At 40.9% G+C, this 27505-nt stretch overlaps 2 protein-coding genes across 8 annotated transcripts in view; both read left to right on the forward strand.

Annotated features, from left to right (window-relative positions):
- Nucleotides 1-4522, forward strand: part of WIPF1 (WAS/WASL interacting protein family member 1) — a 49755-nt gene extending 45233 nt beyond the window's left edge. Inside the window, 1 exon segment of the mRNA XM_049830419.1 lies at nt 64-4522. Within this exon segment, the coding sequence (XP_049686376.1) occupies nt 64-181 (118 nt within the window). The 3' untranslated portion in view covers nt 182-4522.
- GPR155 (G protein-coupled receptor 155) overlaps nt 1-27505 on the forward strand; it is a 49176-nt gene that overhangs the window by 377 nt on the left and 21294 nt on the right. For 3 of the 7 annotated variants that reach the window (XM_049829270.1, XM_049829704.1, XM_049829799.1), the window contains exons 1-2: nt 17562-17683; nt 23751-24256. In XM_049829270.1, coding sequence (XP_049685227.1) covers nt 23797-24256 — 460 coding nt within the window. In that variant the 5' untranslated portion in view covers nt 17562-17683; nt 23751-23796. Of the gene's footprint in view, nt 1-8313; nt 8333-17561; nt 17684-20941; nt 21502-23750; nt 24257-27505 lie in introns of those variants that run through there. The other 4 variants (XM_049829454.1, XM_049829361.1, XM_049829536.1 and 1 more) reach the window with 4 other exon arrangements.

Here is a 27505-nt window from a genome sequence, read left to right on the forward strand (position 1 = left end):
TTGGGTACAGTGGCTGTATTATTTGAATGATAAAGTACAATCTATTTTCTGTTTAAAAAACAGTTGCTGGAGAAAACCGTGTAGCCAAGAGTCCCCTGGATCCTTCTTTGCATGCCTAACTTGGCCCATCTGCTTCTGCAAGCCACAAACCTACTACATGGTGACCAAGAGTTCATCCTAAACCTTTTCACTTCAGCTTAGCCAAGCAAATCCTATTTTAAACAGTAGATAGCACATCCCGCCCCAAGGATGGATTGTGTCTGGCCTTCCTTTTATCTGCAGAGAGTCTTTCAAAGAAAAGCAGAAGTGAAGAATTCAGCAGCGTAAAAATACCTTCTTTTTTTATCCCTCTTCCCTTGTTTTTTAATAGTGTTACGCTTTTAGTCACCTAATTCTTTCCTACTCTGATGTGGACCAACCCACAGTCATCCGTGTCCCGGATTATTGTAATGCCGTCTACATGAGACTACATGTGAAGACTCCTCAGAAAGTAGTCTTGGTGAAATGCAGCAATTATTGTAGCTGCAGGCTCCTTCCATAAAGCATTGCTAACATCAGTGCTCCACAGACTGCTTTCCAGTTGTTTCTTTGGTACAATTAAATCATGGGGTTTGACTTAAAAATCTTCGCGGGGCTTAGGTCACAAGTCTCAGAGAGACTGTATTTGACCTGCGTTACGGTAGAGCAGCTGAGGTAAAAAATGCGCGTAAGTGAAGGCCCTTTGATGTAGTGAGGGAGGTCCAGGGTTTGTGCGTTCAAGTGGGAGCATCAGCTCCAAAATTTGCTGTCTGCACTGGTTCAAGAGAAATGGGAAGATTTGGCCTTCTGAGTTTACCATGAAGCCTGTCCTTTCAAACTTTGTTGAAAGGAATCTCTGCATAGAGCTGCAAGGCTTACATTAATAGAAGAGAGAGTAAACTATTCTAACGTTGTGACGATTGGTTAATATGTTTAATGGCTTTTGAATTTTGTATATGAGAAAAGAGTTAATTGTATGAGTGCATTTTACAAATGGTTCTAAATGCATATAAAGTGCCTTTGGAAATTAGAGGAAGATTATAATTCTGGATTTGAAATATTGCTGAATGATAGCTCTTTGTTAATTTGGCATCTGAAGGTTAGCTCTGAAAAATTTCTCCTGTCTCTTCAACAGTTTCTGTTTCTTCAACATACTCCTTGGGATCCCTGTATCAAGCCTGTATCAGCAGCCATGCTCAGAAAAAACCCCACCAAAAACTAAACCAAACCAAAAACTAGTGATGTAGGTTAAGAAAATGTTTCTCTAGCGTGGGAGACATGATCCTAAGTACACTCTGCGGCTTGAATGAAGTCAGTCCTTGAAAATCTATGGAATTTAGCCGAAGAGAGTCTGGACCCCATTGAAGCGTTTGTGTGTAGGGCTTTTTGCTCTGTCAGTCGGCGGGGAGGGGCAGATCCCCTTTCTGCCTGACAGCCTGGACAGCCACAGTGAAGGGGATGAGACAGAGTTGGATTTGGCCAGATCAGATTTAATTTGGCCTTTTCAGTGTTTGTTTACAAAATCTTGTTAGCTGTGATAGCATTTGATTACGTACCTGTTTTTTACATTTTTATATCTAATGACCTATATTAAGTTACTATTTATGGTCTTGAACCTGCAATTAAATGCGCAGGCGCAGGGATGTATCTACATCTAATTGCAGGATCGTGGCTGTAAGGGTTTCTTAAACAGATATTAGTGGGACCTCCATGTGACAGGTGCACCTTGGGATCAGACCTAGCACAATACTGAATTTGTATATGTATTTTATGGATGTCACTTAAAGTGCCCGTCTCTTTGGGATATTATTATGTGAATAGGAGTCCAAATAAGATTTTTAGGATAGTAACTTAAAGGATAAATTATTGTATTCATGTTTTTAAACTGAAGCACTTAATAACTTTCTAAGGAACAACATTTTGAATTTAAGAATACAATATTTTCAGTACCTTGACCTGTCAAATCCTTGTTAATATCCAAATAGCTATGCAGCCAAAAAAAAACCCACAAAACAAACCTCCAGAAACTATACCTTTTTTGTAACTTACCTGCTTCCAGCATGACTGTTTTACTTTGAGTAAGTCAATGAAAATGCTGCACATTGTTCTGCCAACTCCCTGCATCATTCAAAATACCCTGTATTTGATGTTTCGAGCAAGGTTTTCTGACTAGAAATTCTGGACCACTACCAAAGACTTGGCAAACCAGCTTCAGTCTCACTTTAAAATGTGCTGTGTAAAAGGGCCTCAGTCAACAAGCCAAGAAACCTGAGCTGCTTGGGTTTTAGCACTTCTTTGTACTATAGAAACCTCTTCAGAATGGATGTTTGGCATATATGTAAAATAGCTTAACAATGCAGAAAGAGGTATTTTTTCACCTAACAACAACTTACTATTTATATCTTTTGCTATAAAAGTCCCTAGATATATTCCAGAACAATGCAGCATTTTATCATTCAATATATTGCTTCATATATCAGTAGCTATTTACAATAAGATCAGTATTAAAGTATTTATTTCACTATGTAGTGTTAAAAAGAAGAATACAAAACAGATTGAATCAATGGTGCCTTATGACTCTTTTAGTCAACTTTTCTGTCTCACTAGAAAAATGAATAGGTGTTGCTCTTCTAAGTCCAAATGTAAATAGTGCTGACAGTAGCATTATACAGCGTTCGAGCCAAGTCCTGCTGTTGCAATGTGCTCAGTCTGCTAACTTCAGATTGAGCTCAGTGTACAGAGAGACTATTGGATCAGTCTTTAGGTGAGGTGTAAGCAGGCACTGGTTAGCCTCACAATCAGTTGTTGGTATCGCTCTGGAAATTTAACCCTTTCCCAAAACCAGTGTCTCACGCTGCTGTCCATACAGCCCGGCTGAGTTCAGTGTGGTTGCAGAGGTTATTAGAGGACTAAGTTTGATTCACTGCTTGCACAGAAGATTTACTGGGTTTGTTTCAATGGCATTGTATTGTAAACCTTCAGACCTCAAACTACCTTTTTATGTCATCACTAAGACTCGCATTGTGTGACAGTGGCCACAGATGTTCATTTTTGTTTCATTCAAGTCAGTAAATAAAGTGGGAATAACTTTTGTACCATGTGACAATAAGTTCTGCTCCATATTTTTGGAAGAAAAGCACATGTTATGTCTGTTATGACTTTCTGCACCAGCCATTGGGAGTAGAGGTCACAGTGATTAATGTTCAGAGTTGTTAAAGGAAACTCAGCTTGTGATTCAGGAAGCATGTATTTCTGTAAATGAACTACTTCAGTAAGGTCGCAAAGTTCTTGTTTAGAAGCCAGCATTTCCCAACACTAAAAAAATCATAAGAATGACTTTATTTTTTTCTGCGAGACTGAACTATTAAAGAAGTTCCTTAAATTGTCACTTAAAAAACTGTACAGTAGTTTCTCCTTGCAACAACAACTGTTTACATGTCACTTGTAGAAGTAGGTCTTTGCTGGAGCAGAGGATGAGGGAACTAAACTGCTGTCGTGCTTCACATATATTGTAACACAACAGTTTTATGTGCAGAAGTATGGAAATAGAAAGGGTACTTTTTGCCTTGGAAGCAAAGAATAGAGTTGAATGATCAAACTGGGATTATTTCCAGCAGAATGTCAAATGTCAAGAGACCTAGATAGGGCCTCTCAGCTGCAGGATGCTGGAAAGGAGAAGATTGCTCAAGGAAATAAAAACCAAGTGGCTGAATGTTGCTATCAATACTAGAGTACAAATTATAATATAAAACGTGCATGTATGTAATACCACATCACAATAGTGTGAACATCGTTGTCTCACAGTCAGGTGCAAATAACCTGTTATGGCGGTACATTGACTCTGTATAATATATATTGTATGAACTTTAATCTTTCAAATGGTATTCACCAGAAAATACGGAGAATCTCTTACCTAAGATACCTGGTAACACATTAAGTGTAGCTAGTTTGTGGAATGGTTCTTCATGTACATTGGGAGAAAACAGGGATCTTGCAGCCTATAAGGTGGAAGTGGCTGGACCATTCAGTTAAAATGTAAACATGGAGCATTGGCAAAAAGGGGAGTGTTGGAGTTACTCAGCAGAAGCAGGGCACATGTATAATGTTTTCAGTGAGTGAGTACGTGGCAGGTAGGTAGGCAGACTAAAAGAAAAAAATGGAAACCGCATGTCTTAAAAAAGGGAGTAACCCTTCAGTACGTTGCCATTTTGAAATATAGTTTGTCTGTGATAAAGGTTCTTTAGTGTAAAGCAATGCATGCAAAGGAAGACCTCTAAATTTGGGCTTCCAAAGCCACACAAGACTATGAAAGAGAGGGAAACATAACTTAAAACATAGGCTGAGCAGAATGTAACATGTTTTTATCAGATGCTTAAAGTTTGAGCTTTTTATAAAATATTAATATAGTTCTGTGAATATTTTTTTTGCTCAACATTTATTTTGTATGTGGTTTTGTTCTCTTTATTTTTCTGTCCTATGCCAAATAAATTTTACTTTTATTTAACTGGTGGTGCAGACTGTTACGTTGAGAGCAACCATGGTTGCTTCCTTGACAGAAACACACGTCGGGCTTGGCAGGAGCGTTGACAGTGAGTCTGGCGGGAGCTGGGGCAGGTCGTTCTCCTCCCCTCCTGCCTGCCGTTGCGCAGCAGCAGGGCAGTAATGCTCAGAGGACTTTGGGCCGCTGTACAGTGAAGATTAGACACCTGCAGATAAGGAGAAATAATGAGTTTAGTTTAGGATAAAGAATGATTGAAAACCTGCGGTCAGCATCGCCGTGCTTGTAGATGGCTGTTGTGTGAGCTATGAGCATTGGCTCTTGGCAAGGCAGGCTAGGCACTTGCCGCGGGGAGGTGACATGGAAAATCACTCTAGGTAAGCACAGATTTTTGTTCCTCTTATCTCCACTCACTAGGCAGAAGGCTGCCAGAGAATATCAAACAAATGAAACCTTCCTTTTGACTTTGGAGCCCTGTTCTTGATCTCGGATGTTAACCTTTTCAGGTAATTTGGACTGGGTTCATCACAGAAAGGACCTTTGATGGAAGTCCGAAGGAGGCTGAAGTTCAGGCTGCACTTCCACCTTCTCCTCAGAATTTAGAAATGTCATTTAAAACCCCGAGCTAAAAAGCTCTATGCTGTAACTCATCCATCTTGCAAAGACTTAAGCAGCAGGTTTCCTCTTACACAGGTGGTGGATCCCTTGACGTCTGTGGGGACTGCTTGTTGATACTTTCATTTTACAGACCGACTGGAACAGAGACCTCGACTTTCTTAAAAGGCCACAGGACGCTCATGGCTCAGATGTAGCCTACAAGCCCGGCGGTCCAGGTGCCCAGGCTACGTAAATAGAAGAGCCATGACGGAGGGCGGCAGCTGGGAGTTTGTGCGCTGTGAAGGAGCTGGCTCAGCAGGCTGAGAGACCTTTGCAGATCTTAGTGGCAGTAGCCTTGAACGAGAATGTGGAGGTATGAATCTAATGATCAGCTAGTAGGACTGTCTATCTCATGTTTTGCCAAAGGAAACATGGTTCTTTCTGGTTTTCAAGAAATTAAATTACTTGCTTGACTTCGGGAAGAGGAAACTGAACTGAGCATGCTGTGACCTAGTCATAACCACAACATAGTCCTTCCTCCATTTAACTCAGAAAATGTTGTTGCTTTAAAATAAACCCACAGACAACACTGTAAAACAGTTCTGACTGCTCCCTGCAGTTGCAGGAAGGCTCACATGTTGCACGTGGCACACACAAAAATACCGAACTCCTTTGATCATGGTTCAACAATTTCCAATGACCTTCCTGGCTCAGACGCACAGGCTGCTCCCTTCTGCCCTCTCACCTAGTCTGACTCCATTTCGCACTGAAAATAGTAAATTGGTCCTAGCCAATTATCGATTTGGGGGCTAAATATTGGCCCATACAGCTCTGTACAGCAATTAATGTATTATTTAGGGTAACTAACGAAATAGATCAAGAGCCTTCAGGATTTGTTTTTCTCTGGCTAACAGCAAGTATAATGAGCAATTCTTAACAGCTGTTTCTGCTGTCTTATGGTTCTCTGAGAATTACCCAAATACGTAACATGACGTAAGCTTGATTCCAAGTTTCATTTTCTGTTACACTCTTAGAGGTCCTATACTTTTTATTTTATACATAATGAAACTGTGTGGTTTACACTTTCAAAAGAGCTCATCCTTTTCACTTGTTGAATAGGAGACTCTGTAATCCTCCTAAAAAGTTCATACTTACTCTTCCAAGTGGTGAGGGTCTGATGCGTACAGGGGCATGCCAACTTTAAAATCAAATAATTTTTTTTCGTAAGCAAAAATGTTTCTCCCCATACACATTAACTACTATCTACAAACAGAGCTGTGCCTGGGCTCCACTCCCCCTTTCAGTTATAGCACAGCAAAAATTGTGCAGAGCACACGAGGGCCTCAGTAACCTTTTCTGTACCCTGCTGGTTGTTATGCCTTTGGGGTAACTGTGCTGCTTGGTCTACGTGCATTTACACAAATACAGACTGCTAATCAAAATCTTTGGTGAAGCGTAGAAGTAAACAGAATGGCACTTCGTCTCCACACTGTAGGTATTGCAGCAGCGCTGGGAATAAAAAGCAATACAAATTTCTGTTTCTAACGTGAGCTAGTAAAAGCCTCTGAACACATGGATTACTTCCACTGACTAATGTACAGGTCTTATAAAGACACCTCTGAGCAGAATGAGTGTTTCGCATTGTAGGATGATGTACTTGACTTCATCAATAATAACTTGTCTTTTCTGTAACTCCTGAAAGCATTCCTCTAAGAATTAATTACTGCTGCCATAAGTCTCGGAAGATACTCATCTGACAACTCCCTGCCATTGCCTTTCTTGTGCAGAGGAAATCTCCCAATACAAGCTTCGTTAGAACAGTCATTTGCATCCTAGGAACGTAAGTGCACTCTTGTTGTGTAGCAGACCCATGGTAAGCAGCCCTGCTATCACTTCCCAAAAGGAGGCAAAACTGCTTGTTGTCTATCTTACAGCCCCCAAAGGCTGTAAGGTGGCAGCTTAATGGAAAAGACAATATCTCTGTTGGGTTAAACTTTCAATGGTCAAAAATCTCTGGGAAAGACTGCGTAACGGATTCCTTCTGTAGTGGATTTTTCAATTGTTACATTTAAAAAAAAAACCCCAAACCTACTGGTTTATTCTGCTCTTTCATAGATAATGGAAACAGGTATTTATATGTTAAAGTTTTGATATCCAGGGATGCTCCTTTCAATAGAATTAGGACACAATCATTTGAAAACAGTTATGAGCCTGCATTGGCAATCAAGATCTTAACCTATCTAAAAATTTCAACAGCAGTCCAGGTACAGAAATAATTCTGAGGAAAGGATTACTTACACAAAAATACTTTGATTAAAACACAGATAATAAATTGGATGGCTGCTGCTAATGCTACCTGTGTCCAACATCAACCTGTCTATTGAACAAAAACGTCAGTTCAGATAATCACTACTTCAATCTTAAAGCATGTATTTATGGCTTAAGATATAGAAGAAGAAGCAGAAGCTACATTCAAAATATAAAACAGAAATCTATCATCAATGCTGTCCATACGATATTGTCAAACTTTCTACTCCACTACAATAGGGCACTTTTTAATTTTCATAATTTTTCCTCTGGTTTTACCATTCTTTTTTTCTTCCTCAATAAAAAAGTTATCTCTTCAAGAACGCTAGGGTTTAGCCTGCATAAAAACCTTTCTCATTTTGAATATGGGACTATTCTTGTTATTGATATTTTTTGCTAGAGTACAGCAGAACTCTCTGCTTAAGCACCTCTAAGGTAAAGGCAGGCAGAGGGGCTGAGGACGGAGGGGCTGTTGGTTGCTGTTCACCCTTCCTCTCGCCCAAACAGGAACCACTGATCCCTCCCTGCAGCCAGGACACGGCTTTATCACTGTGCAAATCCCTTTTCAAAACCATTCTCTTCCCAAAGGGGACCGCTTTGGCTACATTTTACATTTACTTGTGTGCACAATTGTTTGGCTCCAAGCTTGTACGAACACTGTACCCAATAAGGCGCATTACCAATTCCTTTCTGAAAATGCTTTTGTGTTCACGCAAAGATGGGTGTTGAGGTAGTTCTTTATCTCACATCCTACCTGACTTAAAGTAAGCATGTGAAAATGAGTCTTTCCTGTCCTCCATTCTAGCAGAAATTTGAGTATATTCAGAGTTACCGGCGGCTGGAGGCCGAGCACTCCCAAGCCGTGAAAGCAAAAGGCAGCTGAAGTACTCGGAGCGCTTGTGAAGGGACAAGGTAAAGGCTATGGGTGGAAGTCTGGGCTTGAAACCCAGCCTCTGTCATATGTATGTTGATACTGGAACTAGCATACCTCGTTAATAACGTCCATTGCGCTGCTTGTCAGAGACTGCAGAGCCCCTTAGTGCTTTCTGTGCTGCCTGAACACCAGCCCTTGCTGCAGACTGCTCAAATCCTTCTGTTGAGGGCTTTTTTCCCTCCCTATTTAAACAGAAACTTTCACTTCTGCTATTTGGCCAGGAGCTTGGGTTACTTGTGAAACCCAGGAACCTTTGTTTGGAAACATACAGATATCCTGTTCATTTCCCCTAAATATAGTTTATTCTCCTCAACTGTGCCTGCGGGACTGCTACTGCACCTTCATCCAAACACCTATCAACTGTGGGGTTGGTATGTTTGCTGCAGATTATTGCTGATTTAAAAACAAAAATCCCTCTGTGTGCTTTAAGAGAATTGCCACATGTCCTCTATGCCAGGACCTTCATTCCTCCTTCTCATACATGTACCGGCCACTTGTATAGTGGGGAGGGCGTGCGAATTGTAAATCCACCTTTTAGCTGCAAACATGTCTACTGTAAGTCCAAGTCCAAGCTTGCCCCAGAAAAATGAGAAACCTTGTACATCTGTGTTTGTTTCTAACTAAGCGGGTGGGAATGGGTATGATGCACCTCCAGCCTAAGAATTTCTCTTTGTGCTAAGAAATACTCTGCCTCTGATGCAAGAGAAGCTTTGTGTCCTCCAAGTTATCCAAACTTTGCATTTGAGGCAAGCAGAGGCTCGATACATTATGGAAGAGCATGTTAGACAGTCAATTAACAGCGAGGACCTTCCCTGCAACCATTACCAGGGAATTTTATTTTCAACACTTATTTCTAGAGCTGCCTTGTTTTATTATTCTTTTAAACCGGCTTTTATCTCCCCCCACCCCTTTTCGTATAGAAAATTACTTATTTTTATGAAAGGCTCTAGCTTCCGCAGCAGCTGACAATTATGAGGCCAAACGGCCTAGTTCGCCAAGCCCTGCTGAAGCAAATGGGCGAAGTGAGGGCTTCCCTGCAGCCGGGGGCATGGTCCCTGCCTGCAGCGGGCCGAAGGCATCCTTGCGGAGCCGCGGGTGTGGGCGCAGGGCTGCGAGCGCTGACTCAGAGGCAGAAGCTCGTTTCAAAACCACCTTCGCTCGCTCACTACCGCGGCGGGCAGAAGGCAAGCTCCGGCAGCTTGCCGACGGATCGATGGCCTTTTCTTCCTCTTCCCACTTTGAATCCCCGACTCCTTCGGGAGCTGCTTGAGTCTCGTTGTCCAGTGGCTGCTTCCCAGCCGGGAGGGCGAGGGTGGCATGTTGCACCAGGAGGGCACTAGGTGGCACTTTTGGCTGCTTTGCTTAATTCTGCTTTGCTGCCCGGCCAGGAGAGCGCCTTTAACGTCAACGCCAAAACTTGGGAATTACGGCAATTACAGATGTTTCCCTACTATTTCATTGCTTGTATGGGAAGCAGTTCATAAGCTGTGGCCCTAGTATTCAACTATCGACAATTTTGATTGTATGGTTTTGGTTATGAGCGTACAGCGACGTATAGTTCATCGTTTTAGGAACACCACGCGCCGTTTTGCTGTTGGTACAGCAGCGTGTGCGCTCCGGACGTATACGGCCTGTTCCTCCGTGCAGTTACACAACTCTTAGGCGAGTAAAGTTCCAGTATTGGCATAAAAATGATGCAACAGAATAACGCGTCTGACTCCGCTCTGTTTCAGTTCAACCAAAAGCAGCATGCCATTAGACCTAAACAAATAAAGTCTTTAACGAAGTGTAACTACAGCTGGAGAAGAAGGTAAGAATTGACACAAAATACCTTTTTTATTGAAAATGTCAAGTGGAAGTAACACATAGCTGTAAGAAAGCCACTCTGACAATATTGCAGTCTTAAAAACCAATATTTACTCAAATATATAACAGAAGAAAGAAACTCCTTTGTATTGTGTGTCAAAGAAATAGAAAACACAGTCAGTCTGGCAATCCACATGAGATTAAAGGATTGGCCGTGAATTTAAATGAAATGCCGAATTGCTGAACATAATCAGGAAAAGATATGAGGAAGAGAAAATGTCAAGGAAGAACCTGTAGGTTACAGAGGGAGAAGTATGAAAAAATTATAGGTACAGTAGCTTTATGCAGAAGAACTCAGGAAGAAAAGGGTATATTAATACACTCCTGAGACAAAGTAACAGAAAGGATTGAATGCTATTGCAGTGGTGAAATGAAGAAGAAATAAATGAACAAAAAACTACTGGATTTCTGCCAAAGGAGACAATACACTGCAATCAATACATTTGTTGGATAACAAATATAACCGTTAACAGTTTAAACTCTGTTCATGTAAGTGATAAATAGTGGCTTGAAAAAAAGTGGGATACGATGTGATCACAAATGGAAACTTAGTAAGTGGAGAGAGTTTACAGAGATTTGGGTCATATTCTGAAACTGTTTCCAAAGCCTTTAATTTGTGATGCCAAAACTGGTTTTGTGGTTTGTTTGTTTCTTTTGGGGTTTTTTTTTGTTTATTTGTTTGGGTTTCTTTACTAATCAGTTGCTTGCTGAATAAGCAACAGGTGCAGCAGATCACACATCAGAAACTGCTTATTTAATCAGTGCAGCTTGCTTTAAGATGGTTTTCCTGAGCAAGGCAGTATTTACTAACTTGTATGCAATATGGATAGCTCTTCCTTTTTTCTTTTTTTTTTTTTAATTTTGGAGGAATTGGGCTGACTTTGAGTAGTCTTACAGTGACTGAGCAGTATTAAGAACATGTAAGTAACAAGCTGCTTATGTCAAAATGAATGAATGGGTGTTCTTGGCTCAAGAAAGAGCTGTACCTGTCATGACCTGTTCTTAATAATTTTATCACATACTGTTAGTCATGTGGGTATGTGAAAATGTAAAAAAATATTTTAAATGCCTACGTATAGTAGATACAGCTCTAACCTTAATATGAGGTAAATGGACAAGACTTGATAATAATTTTCCAGATAAAACATTTGAAACCACTATTTTAAAATAGTGATTTCTTTGTTTGACTTTTGCCTGTGTTCCCCACCCCCCCACCCCCCCTCGCCCCAGTCAGGCTGGTTACCTTGTTAAGTCATCTTTGAGTATTTGTATTTGACTTCAGCAAACTTACGTTTTTGCTGAGCCAAGTAAGAGATCGATACCCTAGCACCAATAATGGAATTTATACATTCAGGAGGTCTCTGCAACACTGTTTTGTCTCTGTTGAAAGCAATTTCAGAAAAAAATCTCATAGTATTGAAAACATATGGGGCTATTCTGAATCTCAATGATTTCAGTGCAATCTAGTTTGAAACTTTTTTCTATACTTTTTGGTTTAGAGGTGAATTTCACCATGCATGATGTTTACTGTGCTTTCTTATGAGAACAGTCCACTTCAACAGACCTGAACATACATCATTATTGCTGAAGTTTTAGTTTGACTTTCTGCAAGCTGACTGTATTAGCTTCATGTATTTTCTTTTGGCAGATACAGTATTTTGAAGACTATAATTGTACCTACAGCTCTGTGACATACTTGTAGCACATGCCCTCATCTCAGCCACAGAACAAAGTGGAAGTGTACGGTACAGTAAAGCTGGACTTTGCCAAACCAGCTTGAACATAGACATTGTCTTACAAAAGATACTATACTAAAAATTCCAATTAAGTTCTCATAACCAATACAGATAATGAGGGGTACTACTGTGAAATTGTAGATGAGCAGATAAATAACTTTCTTGAGAAGGAAGATGTTTTACAGAAGTGTTCCAAGGTAATCAAAGTGAATGTAAACATCCAGTGCAACCCTCATCATTTCTGCATTAACAAGCTTCAAGCTTATGGAGAACAGCATCTGGCTAGGCATTCTCCCAGCCTCTGGGTTAGATTGCTCGCAGGGACACAGATGTTGGATTTTTCATGGTATTTAAGCCTCAGAAGTCTGGGAAATTATTTCATGGGACTGTTAAGTGCTTTTTCCCTTTGACACTCCCCTCCAGAGAAGAAATCCACGGGTCTATTGCCTGTCTACAGGTTAATTTTCCTCAGGCTTCCCTTGTTGCTTAACTGCCTCATCAAACATAGGTATATTGTAAGCTATAGTTTATTTTCCGGTAACCATGTGAGTCAGTGTAAGTGATCAGACACATCTAGATACAGATAAGCACTTCACGTTCTTCCTGAATATCCCACGCACAACTGCAAGAGAGCAGACATTAGAAGCCAACAAACTTGCTGGATTCTGAACTACATTTTTAGGTAACCAAAGTTAGACATGCATTTTTCAGATGGAGTCAGCTAAGAAAATTGAGGTTGAGCACAGGTCCCTGCCTTGTGCATTATATCGGCCATTTACTTGTTAAGCAACGAGCAGTATGAGAACAGTACTTCTTCCAGTACTAGAGTTACAGTGCTGTGTTGTCTGTAGGCATAACTCAAATTTTCACATAAAATTTGGCTCGTTGTCAATAACCAAGGAGCATTGAGTAAGTATTTTTCCCGTAATTGAATATAACGAGATTACCTAAGAAGTGCTAGTATCTCCACCCATTGTTGTAATTACTGTGTTGGTAAGATATTTAGATTTTTCCATGGTGTTGAAAATTAGGTGCACAGGTGTCTGGAAATCGCACTGAGATTATACCTGTAGATTTCCAGACAGATTACATCCTGATGCATTTGCCAACATTCTTGCTGTCTGCTCATCCTCTGTATTATTTCTGTCTATTCTTAGAAAAGTCACTTTTTTGTAATACCCTACTGGGAGATTATTTAGAGAGATGTTGGGGCTACATTTTCAATCAATAGTGCTGCTTTGAAGCTCACTTGACGCTTCCTGTTATAAGGCAGTGTTGACTTTCAGTTATCACCACACCCTAATGATTTGGCTACAACTTCCATGCTAGGTCTTTGACTCTTTCTAGAAAATAACACCGTTACTTTTAGTATTTTCAGAAACAAACTGGAGAAATGTACTCGCTTACACTAAATTCTTGAGGGCTTTTCTTCAGAATACTCCAGCATTTCAGGCTTTGCAATAAGTGCTTGCAGCTTACCAGCATAATAGCCTTCACATCAAGCACAAAGATACATTTGTGATCCTCTGAAAACCTGTCCAAATTGGCTCAGTTGTATGCCTTTGAAAAATATGTTTGCTTGTGGTCACTGCTAGATCTTAAAAGCTAAATTATCTGAAGCCTGAGAGAGTTAAGCCTCTTGCAGCTCCTGTGTGAGGCCAGCCCGTGTACGTGTAATTGTCATACGTAAATGAGTATGATGAAAGCCACAGGTCAGCAGGATGACTCCTGTAATGGTTGCTCCAGCTGCTTTTCACCGGCTGAGCTGTTGTCCAGATAAAAAAGCAGGACCTGTCTGTCCCATATACTCAGTTGACTACTTTAATGGTGCATAAATGGATGGAAACATCTAATTTGAGTGAAAACAGAACAAAAAATCAAGGGGGAAAGCAGTTCATGATTATGTAATGGGTGGTATGGGAATGCTCACGAGGATCAAATTACGATTTTGGGGACAACTTTCAGTGTTATGTTTATTTAGTAGCTATTGGAAAGTTTGGCTTTGCAATACCAGTAATGGTGTTTTCTGTGATCTACAGTTAAACTGCCAAAGTTCAGCTGCCAGTGGTGGAGGATAGCTGTGATCAAGAGCTGACGGACTGTATAAATCTGTCCTCTCAGTAGTTTATAGACAAAAAATTTGCCTCTCCTGTACATTAGTCACACTATTACAGCTGTGGTCATTGCTAGTCCAAATGTTGGGGTTTTTTTAATTAATGCAGGGCAGCTTTTTGATATTTCTATGGGTTGGGTGAAACTCCATGAGATCTGGTGTCCATGACTGTCACCCTTAGTTTACGAAGATCTTAAAAGGAAAAGGAAAGTAAACTCTGTTATAAGCCCAGGGTGCTGGAAAACAGAGAGGCTCCACCCAAAACAAAGGTACGTTCAAGGCCAGAGAAGAACATATGGCTCAAAGAAAAAGTCTACAGAGCTTTAATTAAGTATTGGGGGAGCAGGGAGGAGGTGTGGAACAGTGAGAAGGTAACTGTCCTTTGCTGTTCTGGGAAGCAGGTCTTGGTACAGTCTTTGGGAAGATGCAGGAGTATCCTGCATATTCAGTACTGCATTAGAAAGAGTTCTTGACTCCAACATTAAGTTATCATTACTAATTATCCAGGTCAAAAGATACTAACAAACTGTGTTCCTAACAGTTCCCAACCAAGTGGAGAACTGGTCCTGTAATCCAGTGTTTTAGTTACTCATGGTGCTGTTTTGGTGGTACAGTCTGGTTAATAAAGTTTTTATGTTTCTTAACAAGGTATGGGGTCAAACTCTATTTTCTTCTCTGTCCATCTCACAAATGGCTGCGTGTGAATAACAGATAGTTGCTAGGCTGCTTATATATGTTTAAAAAGAATTAAAATCTTCAAGAGGAAATGTGCTGTATTAAGTCCTAATTATTTATTTCCGTGCATATAATTTGACCTAATTTTTTCTTAGACAGCAGCTATAATTCACACAACTTTCTTTAAATAATTTATCTAAATTCTAAATAGAATTTTACTGTATTTTTCTAATTTTGATCTCACCATGTGCCTTTGGTACTACAATTTCATACTTTTGCGTATTTCCCTTCCTTGGCGTTCCCCAAAAGAAAACACAAGACTTGAGTCAAGTGCGCTTTCCTGATTTAGGAGTGTGTCCATGCTAGAGCTGAGATGAGAATACAGATGAGAATACAGTCCTCTCTCCCATAACTGCTCATCCCCTGGAAAATCATGCTGTTGGTTGGTGGATATCAATAGCAATCAATGAGTGGCTTATCCAGCCAAATTTATGCTCTTGTAAAATAATGCACTGAAGGATGATCATGTTTTAAATACTTCATTAAATGCTGAATCACTAGTGATCTTTTTAAGAGGAAGAAAGAAGTTCAAGAGAAGGGAAGGCATAAATTCTTACCAAGATTTCTTAATACGGCCTGGTTTGCCTCCCTTGCTACTCCCCAGAGAGTGTCACTCCAAGACATGTCATTACTATAGGGAAGAGTGCAAGGCAGAAAAGCCAAAAATCTGAAAGATCCCATTATACTGTACTTCTGAAACCTAATCCAAATCAGTTTCAAGGTGGCCTTTGTCAGGTGCCAAACAGAGAAACTTTAACACTGAATAAATTAACAGAAGAGTCTTCTTTATTAGTGTTTGCATCAAAAAGTCTCACCCTAATGTTACAGTAGGTGAGTGTTACCCAACAGGCTGTACCACCTCCTAGCAGCAGTAAATGTACATTTGCTGGCACAGCTTTGGTACAACCCCCTCAGTGGTCTTTCGGCTGGGCTGTGTTGGCCCAGTATAGGGATGGGGATGAGAGGCAGAGGGGAGCCAGGTACTGACTTCTGCATCAGCATTGCTGCTAAATGTCAGTTGGGGTCTGTATTAGGTGTATACATTTTTAATGCAGCAACACAAAAATTAACTCATTAAGCATCAGTACCTTTAAATTAGAATGAATGCAGACATACAATATCAGCAATACAGTACCTTCTAAAAGTTTTCAGCAGTGATATTTTATCCCCACAGGTTTCTATCCCTGTGTTCTTTATGGGATTTTTCTTAACCCTTTCCTGGCCTCTCATTTAATTCCCTTACCTGCTACTTTTGTTGTTACTACTGACATCACTGCTCTTACTACATAGTATCCAATTTGTTTCTGGTAAGGTTCCTGTAAGCATTTTCATAGTAGACCTTGTAAACTGAACTTACTATGTGTTTATTAGATCATATCTGAGACAGCACTTCATAAATTGTCAATCGCATACAACTTTTTTGGTTGAGACAGATCTCCCTTCCCCTCTGTTTTGGTCTCCTTTGGAGGTTACATGAAAGGGGAAGAGGAACGGTTCTTTCTTTACTTGAAGTTCCCAGTTTGGAGGGGGAAACCACTTGAGCACGCAGACTCTGGATGGCATCACGTCTGCCAGGAAGGCTCACTTACTCCAGTTAGGACGCCTATTGCCATGCGTCTGCCACACTTAACAAGTAAGACAAGCCGATCTGGGTCAAATAAACTATGGAGAAAGTATACAATAGACAGAATTTTACACTTGCTCTCTATGTGGCAGCAGTATTGGGCTTAGGTCCTAGAAAATGGGTGGCCCCAACTGCTGTCTCCTCAATTGCATTAAAAACGGGAAGCCACGAGAAACTCCCATCCTCTTTTTCAGCAAGAAAACCTTTGCCTATTACCAGCGTTTAGTTTTTACTGGGGAAATCACTGACTGTCTGACCAGCCTTGGGGAACCGATGCCATGCAGAAAACATGGCATTCTGTTTCAGGTTTTGTTTCTGAGCGCTCTAAACTGCTAAAAAAGAAGTTGGAATGAGTGCAGGAACTGGAGGGATCGGGGTTGCCCTCGCCGCGGGGGGGAAAGGCTGGGAGCCAGCCCCGCTATCGGCCCAGGGCGAGCGGAGGGCGGCAGCCCTGGCTCGGGCAGATAAGCGCCGGTGAGCCCCGCGCTGGCCTCTGCTGAAGCCGGGGGGCCGTGGTTGCCCCACGTGTGAGTGGAGGCTCTGCCCTGAGCCTCCTCACCCCCGCGGAGAGGCAGCGCCTCGCCGCCGGACCGGGCCCGGGGGCCTGGGCCCGGGCCCGGCCGAGGGCAGGTGGCGGCAAGGAGCTCGGTCCGCCCCGGGGAGAAGCCGGAGGCGGCGGGAGCTTGCTCCGCTCCCGCCAGGGAAGGCGGCTCCCGAGAGCGGGAGAAGCCCTCGGGGTAAAGGACGCGGCGGGGACACGCCGCGCCCGGGCCGCCCTCCCTCCTTCCCGCCCGCCGCCGCCGCCGCCGCCGCCGCCGCGGAGGGCTTCTCCCTCCGGCTGAGGGGCTCGGCCGCCGCCATTTTGCGGCTGATCCCTCCCACCTGCCGGCGTCCGCCGCGCAGCCCCGCGCCCCCGGCCGCTCACAGCCCGCCCGCGGGCCCTGCACGGCGCGGCTGGGCGCCGGCCCGGGCCTGGCCTCCGGCGCACTGGGCGAGGGGCGGTGCGCGGCAGCGGCGCCCCCCCCGGGGCGGGGGCCCCGGGGCCGGCCCCGCCGGGTGCCGAGCCGGCTGCGAGTGCCGGGCTGGTTGGGGCGGGCCGGCCGGCCGGCCGGCCCTCCCCTCCCCTCCCCTCCCCTCCCCTCTCCTTTCGGGCCTCGGTACCGGCGGCCTCGGCCTTGGAGAGGTTCTCACCTTGGCAGAGTCCAAATCCTCTATACGTACCCTTGTGCGGAGGCGCCTACCAAAAGCTAAGTAGGTAAGCTTCCCGCTCCTTCCCCCGACTTCTGGCTTTATTTTCTAACGAGGTAGCTGTCACACAGGGCAGTGCTGTTATTTTTTTTCTCTCTCGGGTGTTTCTGAGGGAAAATGCTGTGTGCTCGCTGGTAGCTGGGGTGACCACGGAAGGGAGAGAGCAGTGATGGGCAAGAAAGGGGCAGGTGAGAGGTTTTTGGTTTGTTGTGGCTTTCTCACCGTAAGTCAAAGGATGTTTCATCCCTATTTGGCAAGTGGGGTAAGTGAGGCGCTTTTTAAGGGGTGCTGGCAATAAAATATAATCTGTCTTTTGAAGAATGTTTTGCTGCTTGCATCAGAAGTTATCTATCTGTTTACAAGCCCTAAGAGGAGCCTAATTGAAAATTAAGGGGAAGTATGTTTTCCATTTGTTTTTCTGCCTCGATATTTTGTGCTGTTGGCAACTGTTGCTTCATTTGGTCTTGTCTGAACACCCGCTCTGGCAAATTTTGATGTAGCTGTAAGCGTTGCCGTTGTGAGCTCTGCCAGTCGCGTGCTCAGGGCAGGCCTCGGCTTCGCCAGGCTCGCTGTGCACGCGGCTTCCCCTGCTTGTCTGCTGTCCAGGTGCTTTCCTGTAATGACAGCGTAGAAAAAAACAACTGAGAAAGGAAGTGTGATCTTGAGAGACAACTGCTCAGAGACACTTAAGGTCTGGTATTTCTTGCAACACTGTCTGGATTTCAAGGTAGGGGTGGCCCACTTCTTGGGTTAATTGCTGTTACAATATTATCCTCTATCTGCTTTCTTAGCCCACTAAAGAGAAAAGTAAAAATTGCGGTTAACTTGCAAGAATAGGAACCACAGTAATCACTTCTTCCCACTTAATTTTATCATTGTAACTCTCTAAAGTTGCTTCCTCTTTGACTTACTGTACAAACTTTTACACAAAAATCCATATGGTACGTTCTTACCTGAACTGAGGATGAGGTGCTAGAGCTGCTGCGAATGGTAACTCTTCCTGCCCTGATTCCACTTTCAGCCTCCTGAATAAAATAATGTGTCATCCTTGGGATGTTTCTACGTTGCATTAAGGTAGGAAATGAGGTCATGTTGTGGGATATAATTTATGAACAACGTGCACAGCCTTGCCAGTGTCACCAGAATTATCCTGAGAGTGATTACCAGCTGAAAGCTTGAGAGTGAGAGACCAGAGAGATGTGCCTTGTGGTATCTCTTCTATTCTCTCATACCATCTTTAACTTTCATTAAAAAAAGAAGATGAAAGGGATTTTCCTGCTGGAAAAGGAGACTACTACTCTATTTCAGTACTCGGAGAGGAACCTAACGTTGCTTAACTCGCAGCTGCTGGAGAATTGAGTTTCTGGTCTGGTGAATTTTAACACTTTACAAATATTGGCAACCTATGAGAGAAGTGGGCAAATATCAGTGCTCCAGTTTGTTTCAAGGGAATTGTAAATTGTACTTGTTCCTTGCTCTCTGTCTATTGTTGGTCTTCATACCAGGCTTCCTCTCGTGCTGGCTGTACTGTCCTTCCTTACAAATCCAAGCTGACCATGTGGCTGCAAGCAGGTACGCTTGACACAGTTGACAGCAAATGAGGCAGTGTTATTCCTAAAAGCTTTGTCTTTACTGGCCTGCAGTTCCCAACAATGCAGCTGTGGCTGAGCTTTCAAAGATTGAAATCTCAGTCCTCAATCCCTGAAGGCATAACCACAGATCATATGTCCTATGGAGTCAAAGCTAAGTGCTTTCCTTTGGAACTGTGTTATATTTCCTTATTTTAGTGTCATTTGACTAGTTAATTTGTTACATCTACTATAAGAACAGATGAGTTTCTGGTAGAATATATAAGGTTCTGGTTTTGCATCAGATCAATATCTTCGATTTCATTAAGAACTATGAATTGAAGACATTTTCGCTCATGTGAGATGCTAGTTTGAGTTAAGGCCCAGGTGTGATAAGGCTGTATGTTAAATCTGCGATTAGTCATTACATAATCTCACAACAGTTATGTAAATGCATGTATCCTATAGAGCAAAAGGGGATGAGAGATGTATTCACTGTGTTAAGCAGCACGCTGTGCAAGAGCTTGCATTTCTGGAAAATGCCCACTGCTCTGCAATAAAAAAATCTGTGTTAAATGTGAATGTTTTGGGATGTGCGCATCTCTGGAGTTGAAGAGATGATTCGCACTCAAAGCCAGTAGCAGCTTTTACTGTGATGCAGTTTCTGTCTCTGAAACTCATGTTGTTCACCAAAAATTGGGCCCGACTGACTTTACAGGGTCCCTTGTAGTGAATTTCAAGGTCAAGATAGCCTGAAGGAAGGCTGCAGGGATATTTGTGGCACTTTTGTAAAGGTGGTTTTAGGTTGTGTGCGTGTATATCCATGTCAGTTTTGATCTAGTGAGGAAGATATGGGATTTAGCTGCTGACTGATACAACTAGAGAGTCAGTCTTCTGCATACTTACTTAAGTCCTGAATTATAACATGGGGACAAGGGCACTTGTAGTGATTTTATGAGGAGAAATAGTAATTTTAATACAGAGGCAAGAGAGGTGTTTAATTAATTTAGGCACAATTTTGGTTTGAAAGCATGGGCTTGTGTAGCTATATTGGTAGACTCGCCTGTGAAGGCTTAGTCTGTGCAAGCAAAAAGCCTGGACAGCTCAAACCACTTTTCAGGAGAGAAAGAGAGGAAGGGGATGTTATAGTGGTAAAAGACTATATAACTTCCCACTGTATAACTGTATGTACACTGTGGCTTTTGTGAGTAAGAATATCAGAAAATAAATGTTGTCACTGGTATTGACACAGTGGTAAATGATACAGCCTTGAGTAGGAAGGCACAGGGGATGAGAAGGAATAGTAGAATTTAAGGATAGATACAGCCATAATACACTTATGCTACAAACCAAATGTTGCATTTGGTTAAAAAAGTATCATGTTTATCTTACTGCTGAAGAAAATGCCTCAACAGAGCAGGGATTAGGTTGAACATGTTGCATTGCCAGGAGCTTTACCTCTATGCAGTGCTGCGAGCTTGAAGAATTTGAGGTGGGGCTGTGCCAAAAACGTGCTTTTCACCTTGCAGCTAATGTAGACTGTGTCTGGCTTTTTTCAAGAATTCAGTGTTGGAAATCTGTCTCTGATCCTCTTTTAGACATTTTGCAAATCCCAACAGCTTCCTTAAGTTTCGCTAGTAGAAGAAATGGTTTGTTGTCTGCTTCATTTATTGAAAGTTTTTCTATCTTTCTGTAGTAGATAATGCTTTGAGCTCCTGGTCCAAATACATCTAGGTGAATGTATCATCTATACCATCAGAAAAATACAACCTTTAAAATAAGCCCTATTTGGAGTGAGACTCATTTTCCTTAGGAGAAGAGGTAGCCAAGGCTACTGGACAGATTTGGATGATGCAGCTGCTCAGCCCAGATAAATTACAACAGCACTGTAGGATTGCTTACTAAAAGGCTCAGGCATAAATAAAAGTCATCAGTCAAAGAGTTTGTGCTACATGTGAATGAATACGTGTATGCTGGATGCCAGGATCTGAAATAGAGCATACAAGATTTCACCTTTGCTCTGACTTGATATATTTGCTTATTTACCTGGCTGTTATGAGTTCTCTATTCCCTGCAGGTAGGATACAAAGAGACTGGGAAGACTCTTAAACCAGTTTTTAATTTGCACAGATCTAGCCATTATGCTGTCCAAAGCACTGGTTTGGGAATTGGGAATCTCAGCTTTGCCACTGATATGTTAAATGGCTTAGAGCAAATCAGTTCACCTTTGCCTTATTTTCTATCTCTACAGAGTGGGGTAAGTTATCTTGACTTCCTTTCCAGAGTACTTTAGGATTTAGTCATGTCAAAATTTTATACATAGAGTTAGCTGATGGACTACACATGTTTCAGAGCTGTATCACCAAAGCCATGTCTGTTTCTGGCAAGACCTTGCTATTGACTGATGAATACCTGTGTATTTGTCCTTTCTTTTCATCTGATTTGCAGACTTTACATGTCTACTTGCATATAGAACCTGCTGTGTTATAGTCAGCCCTTTCAAGGGGGATCACTGGTAACAAGTGAAGATCAGGAGTCACAAGACGTATCTGTTGTACATAATCACTTAATTTAATGCATACTTAAATTTCACTGTTATGGGCCTAAAGAATTGTATGTGGGAATATGGGTAAACAATAGTGTGATTAACTAGATTATTGGCCACTGTGTCATATGTGGCCAATTCCTTGCAACTGGAAAGTGTATCATTAGCACGTGATACTGAAATGTTGGGAGAGGTCAAAGTTGCACAAAGCAAGGTACAAACTTGAAGAGGGATATGATGATTTGATCTCTAAATCTTTCCTGAAGGTAGACAGGGCCTTGCCAAATGTTTTTGTGCCAGAGTGGAGAAGCTACAATTTTTGGTCAAATTTATCTTCCTTGCCTGGCGCTCATGTTCTTGTAAGGGCTCTTGTTATTCTGTAAAAGATTAAGAGGGCATAACTTATACTGTAAAAGAAAATGAAAGCAAGTGGGTTTTGATGTGCAGAGTCGTCTGTGGAAGGATGCACAAAAAAAGAACTGATACTGATGGACTGCAAAGAGTTTCCTTGCAACAGAGTTATTGATGAATACAAGTTTAGCAGGTTTGCATTTCCTCCAAATGAGAGGATTTTGTAACCTTTGTCACTCTCCTCTAGCGAAATAGATACACGGCACAGAGTAACTGAGGGAGCATCTTTTGGGGAGAGTAGGAGGAGGACAGTTTCAGGCTCATTGGACTTGAATTGACAGCAGGATATTCACAAAAGAGATCTTGGAGATAGACTGAAATGATAGTTTTAACAGAAGAAAATAGGTCTGGATTAGAGAGATTTATGAGTCATCTTCTTGTAATCAAGTAAGTGCTTATGAAAACACACAGGCAGAGGATGTAGGGAGACAAAAGAGGAACAAGGAAGGAGCCCTATCGGCACCCACAGAAATTTAGAGGGATCCTCCCATGTAAATGTTATAGGAACAAGTAGAGATGAGAGGACAATTAGGAGGCAATGTAATTACAAAAGATATGGGAAAGGCAAAATTTCAAGAGGAGGATGATTATGATAAAGGTGTATGATGGTCACAAAGGATGAAGATAGAACACCAATTCTGAGAGTTTAAGAAGATTTTGGCCTCTCAGGATTTTGGTAAGAATTGTTTCAGGGGCAGAACCTGGATTAAATAGGATCTAAAGATGGAGGTGAAGGATGACTCCCAGCTATGCATAAAGCAGAGGTGAATAGCAGTAGTTAAAGAGAGGTCAAGGATGGGATTTTGATATTTGGAGTTCAAAGTGTATTTTTATTGTGAAGGAAAAAGAACCAAGTAGGACATGGTTTAGGGAGGACCTGAGAATAAGATATCCTGGGGCAAACAAAAGGTGTTAGAAAAGAAAACTAAAATTTAATTGTTGAAAGCAGAGTATGTGAGAATTGTAGTTGGGAATTGACAGGGAGCTGAGGAGGTAAGGGAAGTTACAAGCTGCTAACAAGTATGTAAAGAGTCTTGTGCTTTTCTGTTGGAGAGTTAACTAGGCTTGTAATGGTAGTCTGGGAAAGCGAGGAATATACACTGAGAATTTAGCAGTTGCTGTTTTCTGAAAGGACTGGAAAGTGCTGAAAGGATGTAATTTATTCTAAATGATGTTTAGATCCTAGAATAATAACAAAACCATCCTTGTTGTATCTCCTTTCCTTCCAATGGATTTTTTGCTTTTTGAATGCCCAATCTACATTTAGTTTTAATATTTTAGTGTTATCCTCAAATTTCTTTGGGGATTTTTAGCCTCTGTCAATTGTCTTTTTAATTGCGTGGAGTTGTGTGAAGATTATGTGTGTATGGAATGATTTTTCAGCATTCTTCTTTCTCTGAGTTGTTTCTCTTTAGTTACTTATTATTTGTCTCTATTTATTTGTAATGCACTTGTAAGTGTAAACTCTTCTGCTAGCAAGCCTAATACCATAAATTTTCACAAATACAGTTCTGGAAGTTAATAAATAAATACTTTTCTTTCTTTTACAGATGAGATCATCTCATGCTCTTTTTTTGGAAGAGGTGATCAAAGAAAATGGATAGCTATTCAGACTTCAATGCAAAGAACCTCTCATCTTCAGCTAATATGTCTATTCCTTTGCCTGGACAAGTTGGATTCAATACCACTGGCGGTACTCCTTCTATGTCAATAAGCAGGCTTTTCCCAGCCCTGTTAGAATGCTTTGGAATAATTCTTTGTGGCTACGTAGCTGGAAGAGCCAACATTATTACATCAACTCAGGCCAAAGGACTGGGAAATTTTGTGTCCCGTTTTGCACTCCCAGCCCTACTGTTCAAAAACATGGTGGTACTTAACTTTTCTAATGTGAATTGGTCCTTCCTGTACAGTATTTTAGTTGCCAAAGCTGCTGTGTTTTTCTTAGTCTGCGTTTTAACATTGTTGGTAGCCAGTCCAGAGAATCGATTTAGCAAAGCAGGTTTGTTCCCTATTTTTGCTACACAAAGCAATGACTTTGCACTGGGATATCCAATAGGTAAGCATGCTTTCTTCTTTAAAATTATTTTTCAGTGTTCTAGACATGTTTGCTTTTATTTTTCCATAGTTTGAAATTGACTTCTGAACTGAAGTTATGAGTTATCGAAGCCATTTCTCAAGTCACATTTCTTGACCTCAGACCATGTGTGTTTTAGTAAGGGAAGAAAACTGCCAGCTGGTGTGAATGAGACGGGATTTAAAACAATTCAACTACCATTGTCTATATGATCTTGTCATGTTAAAGTAAATCAGATTTTTAAAAAAATTATTTAAAATATAATTTCAAAATTGGTATAAATTACCTTACACTTACTGCAGGCAATTTTCTGTATGGGAAATTGCCAGAGTTTCCCTCAAGACCAAAATTCCTTGCTTTGCAAAGTATGAGCCCATACCTCTGGCCTCTGAAATAGCTGTAGTGGTTTTTTTACTGATTTGGCGTTACCTCTCAGTTTAGCTGAAAGAACACTTCCAGCCATAATGTTGGTGCCTACTGGTTGTGGAGTGTGTGTGACAGACGTTAAATCTGTTCAGAAGAAACCTCTAATTTTTGTGCTGTTTAACATTATTTATGTAGCCAATCATGTTTTATCCCTTAATCTTTATTCTACTGTGGCCAGTAGACATGCTTTAGGATATAGTCTTGGAAGAAGTCAGTCTTTTAAAAGCAAGATTGCTTGCTTGTGTGATTTGTGGTAACTTGCATTTGTGTGTATCAAATTGGAATTTTATGTGGCTGTGGTGCTGTTCTTGGGGTGTATAACTAACCACCAGTCCAGTGGAGCTAAAAAACAAACAAACAAAACACAGAGAGGCATTCAAGAGTATAACTTGTATAGATGTGTAGTCTTGTTCTTGTAAGCCTGTATTCTGCATTCCAAGCAACATCAGTTATTAAATTATTTTATCCCAATCTACAAGACTATTATTTTCTTCCCTTTTGATAAGCAAGATTTTTTTTTCTTTTTCCTTTTTATAGGTTTGCTTAATAGTATGTTAATATGCTATTAGCCATGCATACTGTGATACTTAGGACGATCTGGAGTTGTAGCAGGCTTCTCCCACCTGCTACTGTCTGAATTGCAGTGCTTTTTACCTGCCTTGTGAGGCGGTTTTGTGTCAGTGTAGCTTCCAGTGCTACCTCTTCCCAGGCTGACCTGTGTGGCTGATGTGGGAAAGCACACTGCAGGTATTGAGATCTTCAAAGTACACCTTGAGTGGAAGGCATTTGGAGAGGATGCCTGGACTATGTTTTATTTGTTTGCTGCTCCCTGAAGAGAAAGTACTCGGTGCCTCTCAAATTCTCTTGAGATCACTCATCATCTAGACAAGGTTAAGAACAAAAAAAAAGAAAGAAAGTTTGTTCTAGCAAAGGAAAAAGCAAGTTACTTGATTACAGAATTGAAAATACAGTTACAAAAGAGAAGCTTAAACATGCAATTCCAGATTATATGTAATAACAAGTAGGTCTGTATTTTAGATTACTTGAGGATTTGGCAGTTTCTTTCTCCCTATTCCAGGGCAGTATGCTCAGGACAATCTTGAATCTTTCTTAGTCTCTTCAAATTTGCTGGATATGGATAAAATATAGAAAAATTCTTCCTTGGATGAAAATACCCTGTTTCCCTTAGTTGCATCTCCTGAGATTTATTCCTCTTGAGATAAATCAGAAGTATATTACAAATAGGGTTGTGAGGATTACATCTTTGTTTCTTGGTACTGGATTAAAATGCCAATTAGGGTTTCTCTTTTTTCTATTTTGAGGTTGTCTGAACATATTTCCATTGTATCCTTCTAGTTAAAACATTCTTTCTACTTTGAATTACTTTCTTGTCAGATTACATGTATTTTCTTCAAGTATTTAATGATTTATGAGATGTGATTCATATTTTTTCTATGTACAATCTGGCCAAATTCACAACATTTAGTTCATTAAGAACTTTACTGGAATACTTAATGCAACACTGTAGATGCTTAAGGGTTGTTTATTTCTTAGAGCTGTTTATTTCCTATCCTGTCCTTTCCCTTCTCCCATCCCCAAACTTTAACCAGTGTTTGATTCACACTGTCACAAGTGCAAACTTTTTACTGTTAGTGGCTTCTCTGAAGTGTTTGCAGGACTGGGCAACAAAGAATGTCTTGCTTATTCCTTTTATATATGATGATAGGTAGTGTTTTGAGCAAAACCTGATCTATTAAAGGAAATACATTTTTAAAGGCTGCTTCAGTTGAAATTTGTAAGGGAAAAAAAATCAGTATTGACAAATCTGTGTATTATAATAACATTATTTAAAAAGGCAGTTTGAACTCTTAAATAAATAATGTCCTGAGCTTTCATCCCATGTAATTTTTTTAATAACCACTATGCTATTTTTTGCTGTTTAACAAAGATTTGCACATAGGAAAATTAAAATGCAGGTTAAATTTTCAAAGATCACCACTCTGTTTTTCTCTAATCACTGTTGTGATAGTTCTACACTACAAACTGATGTTGGGGTGAAAAACAACTGTTACAGAGGTTTACTAGCACCCCCCCGACACAGATAGAATTACTATGATGAAAGCTTTGTCTAATTGGTTTTTATTACTGGGTGAGATCATACAACTCTGACAGAACAGCTTCATCTACTCCTGTGCTGTATTGTTAAAGCACAGGTATAGGAGAAGTGTTGTGGGGATGATGGCTCAGTTACCATGACTTTAGTGGTGCTAATTGTATTAAGCATGAACTAGTGTGTGATTTATATGTAAATTTTGAGCAGCTGCAATGTGGAGAATTATTTTTTTAAAAAAAGTATTAAAGTATCTTTGATTTCAATTTTTTGTTATGATCAGCAAGCAGGCACCTTGATTTAAATAAAAAGAAAAATTTTCATCAGAGATAGTTGTGGATTATTTTCACTGTCTTAATGATTCCTTAAGAGTGTTTTCTTATTTATTTTTTTTCCACCCACTGACTCAGTAATCTACATTGGTTCCACTTTTTGCTACCCAGGAAAATGCATTATGACTTCATAAATCAGTTAAAGTACTTACAGACCTTAATATATTGTATTAAGTATACAGTTTCACTTTGCCAAAAAATAATGATTTATTACATTTTTCACTCGGGCATTATTTACATGTGACTTGTGTTGAGCTGCATTTGATTGAAATGGGCATTCTGTATAAAGGAGGATAAAAACATCAATCTAAGGTTTGAGGTTTTAGAAAAAAATTTACTTACTTAAAAAGTGTCCAGCTGTTT

Source organism: Accipiter gentilis, chromosome 1 (genome assembly GCF_929443795.1).
Source record: "Accipiter gentilis chromosome 1, bAccGen1.1, whole genome shotgun sequence".
NCBI classification, from domain to species: domain Eukaryota; kingdom Metazoa; phylum Chordata; class Aves; order Accipitriformes; family Accipitridae; genus Astur; species Astur gentilis.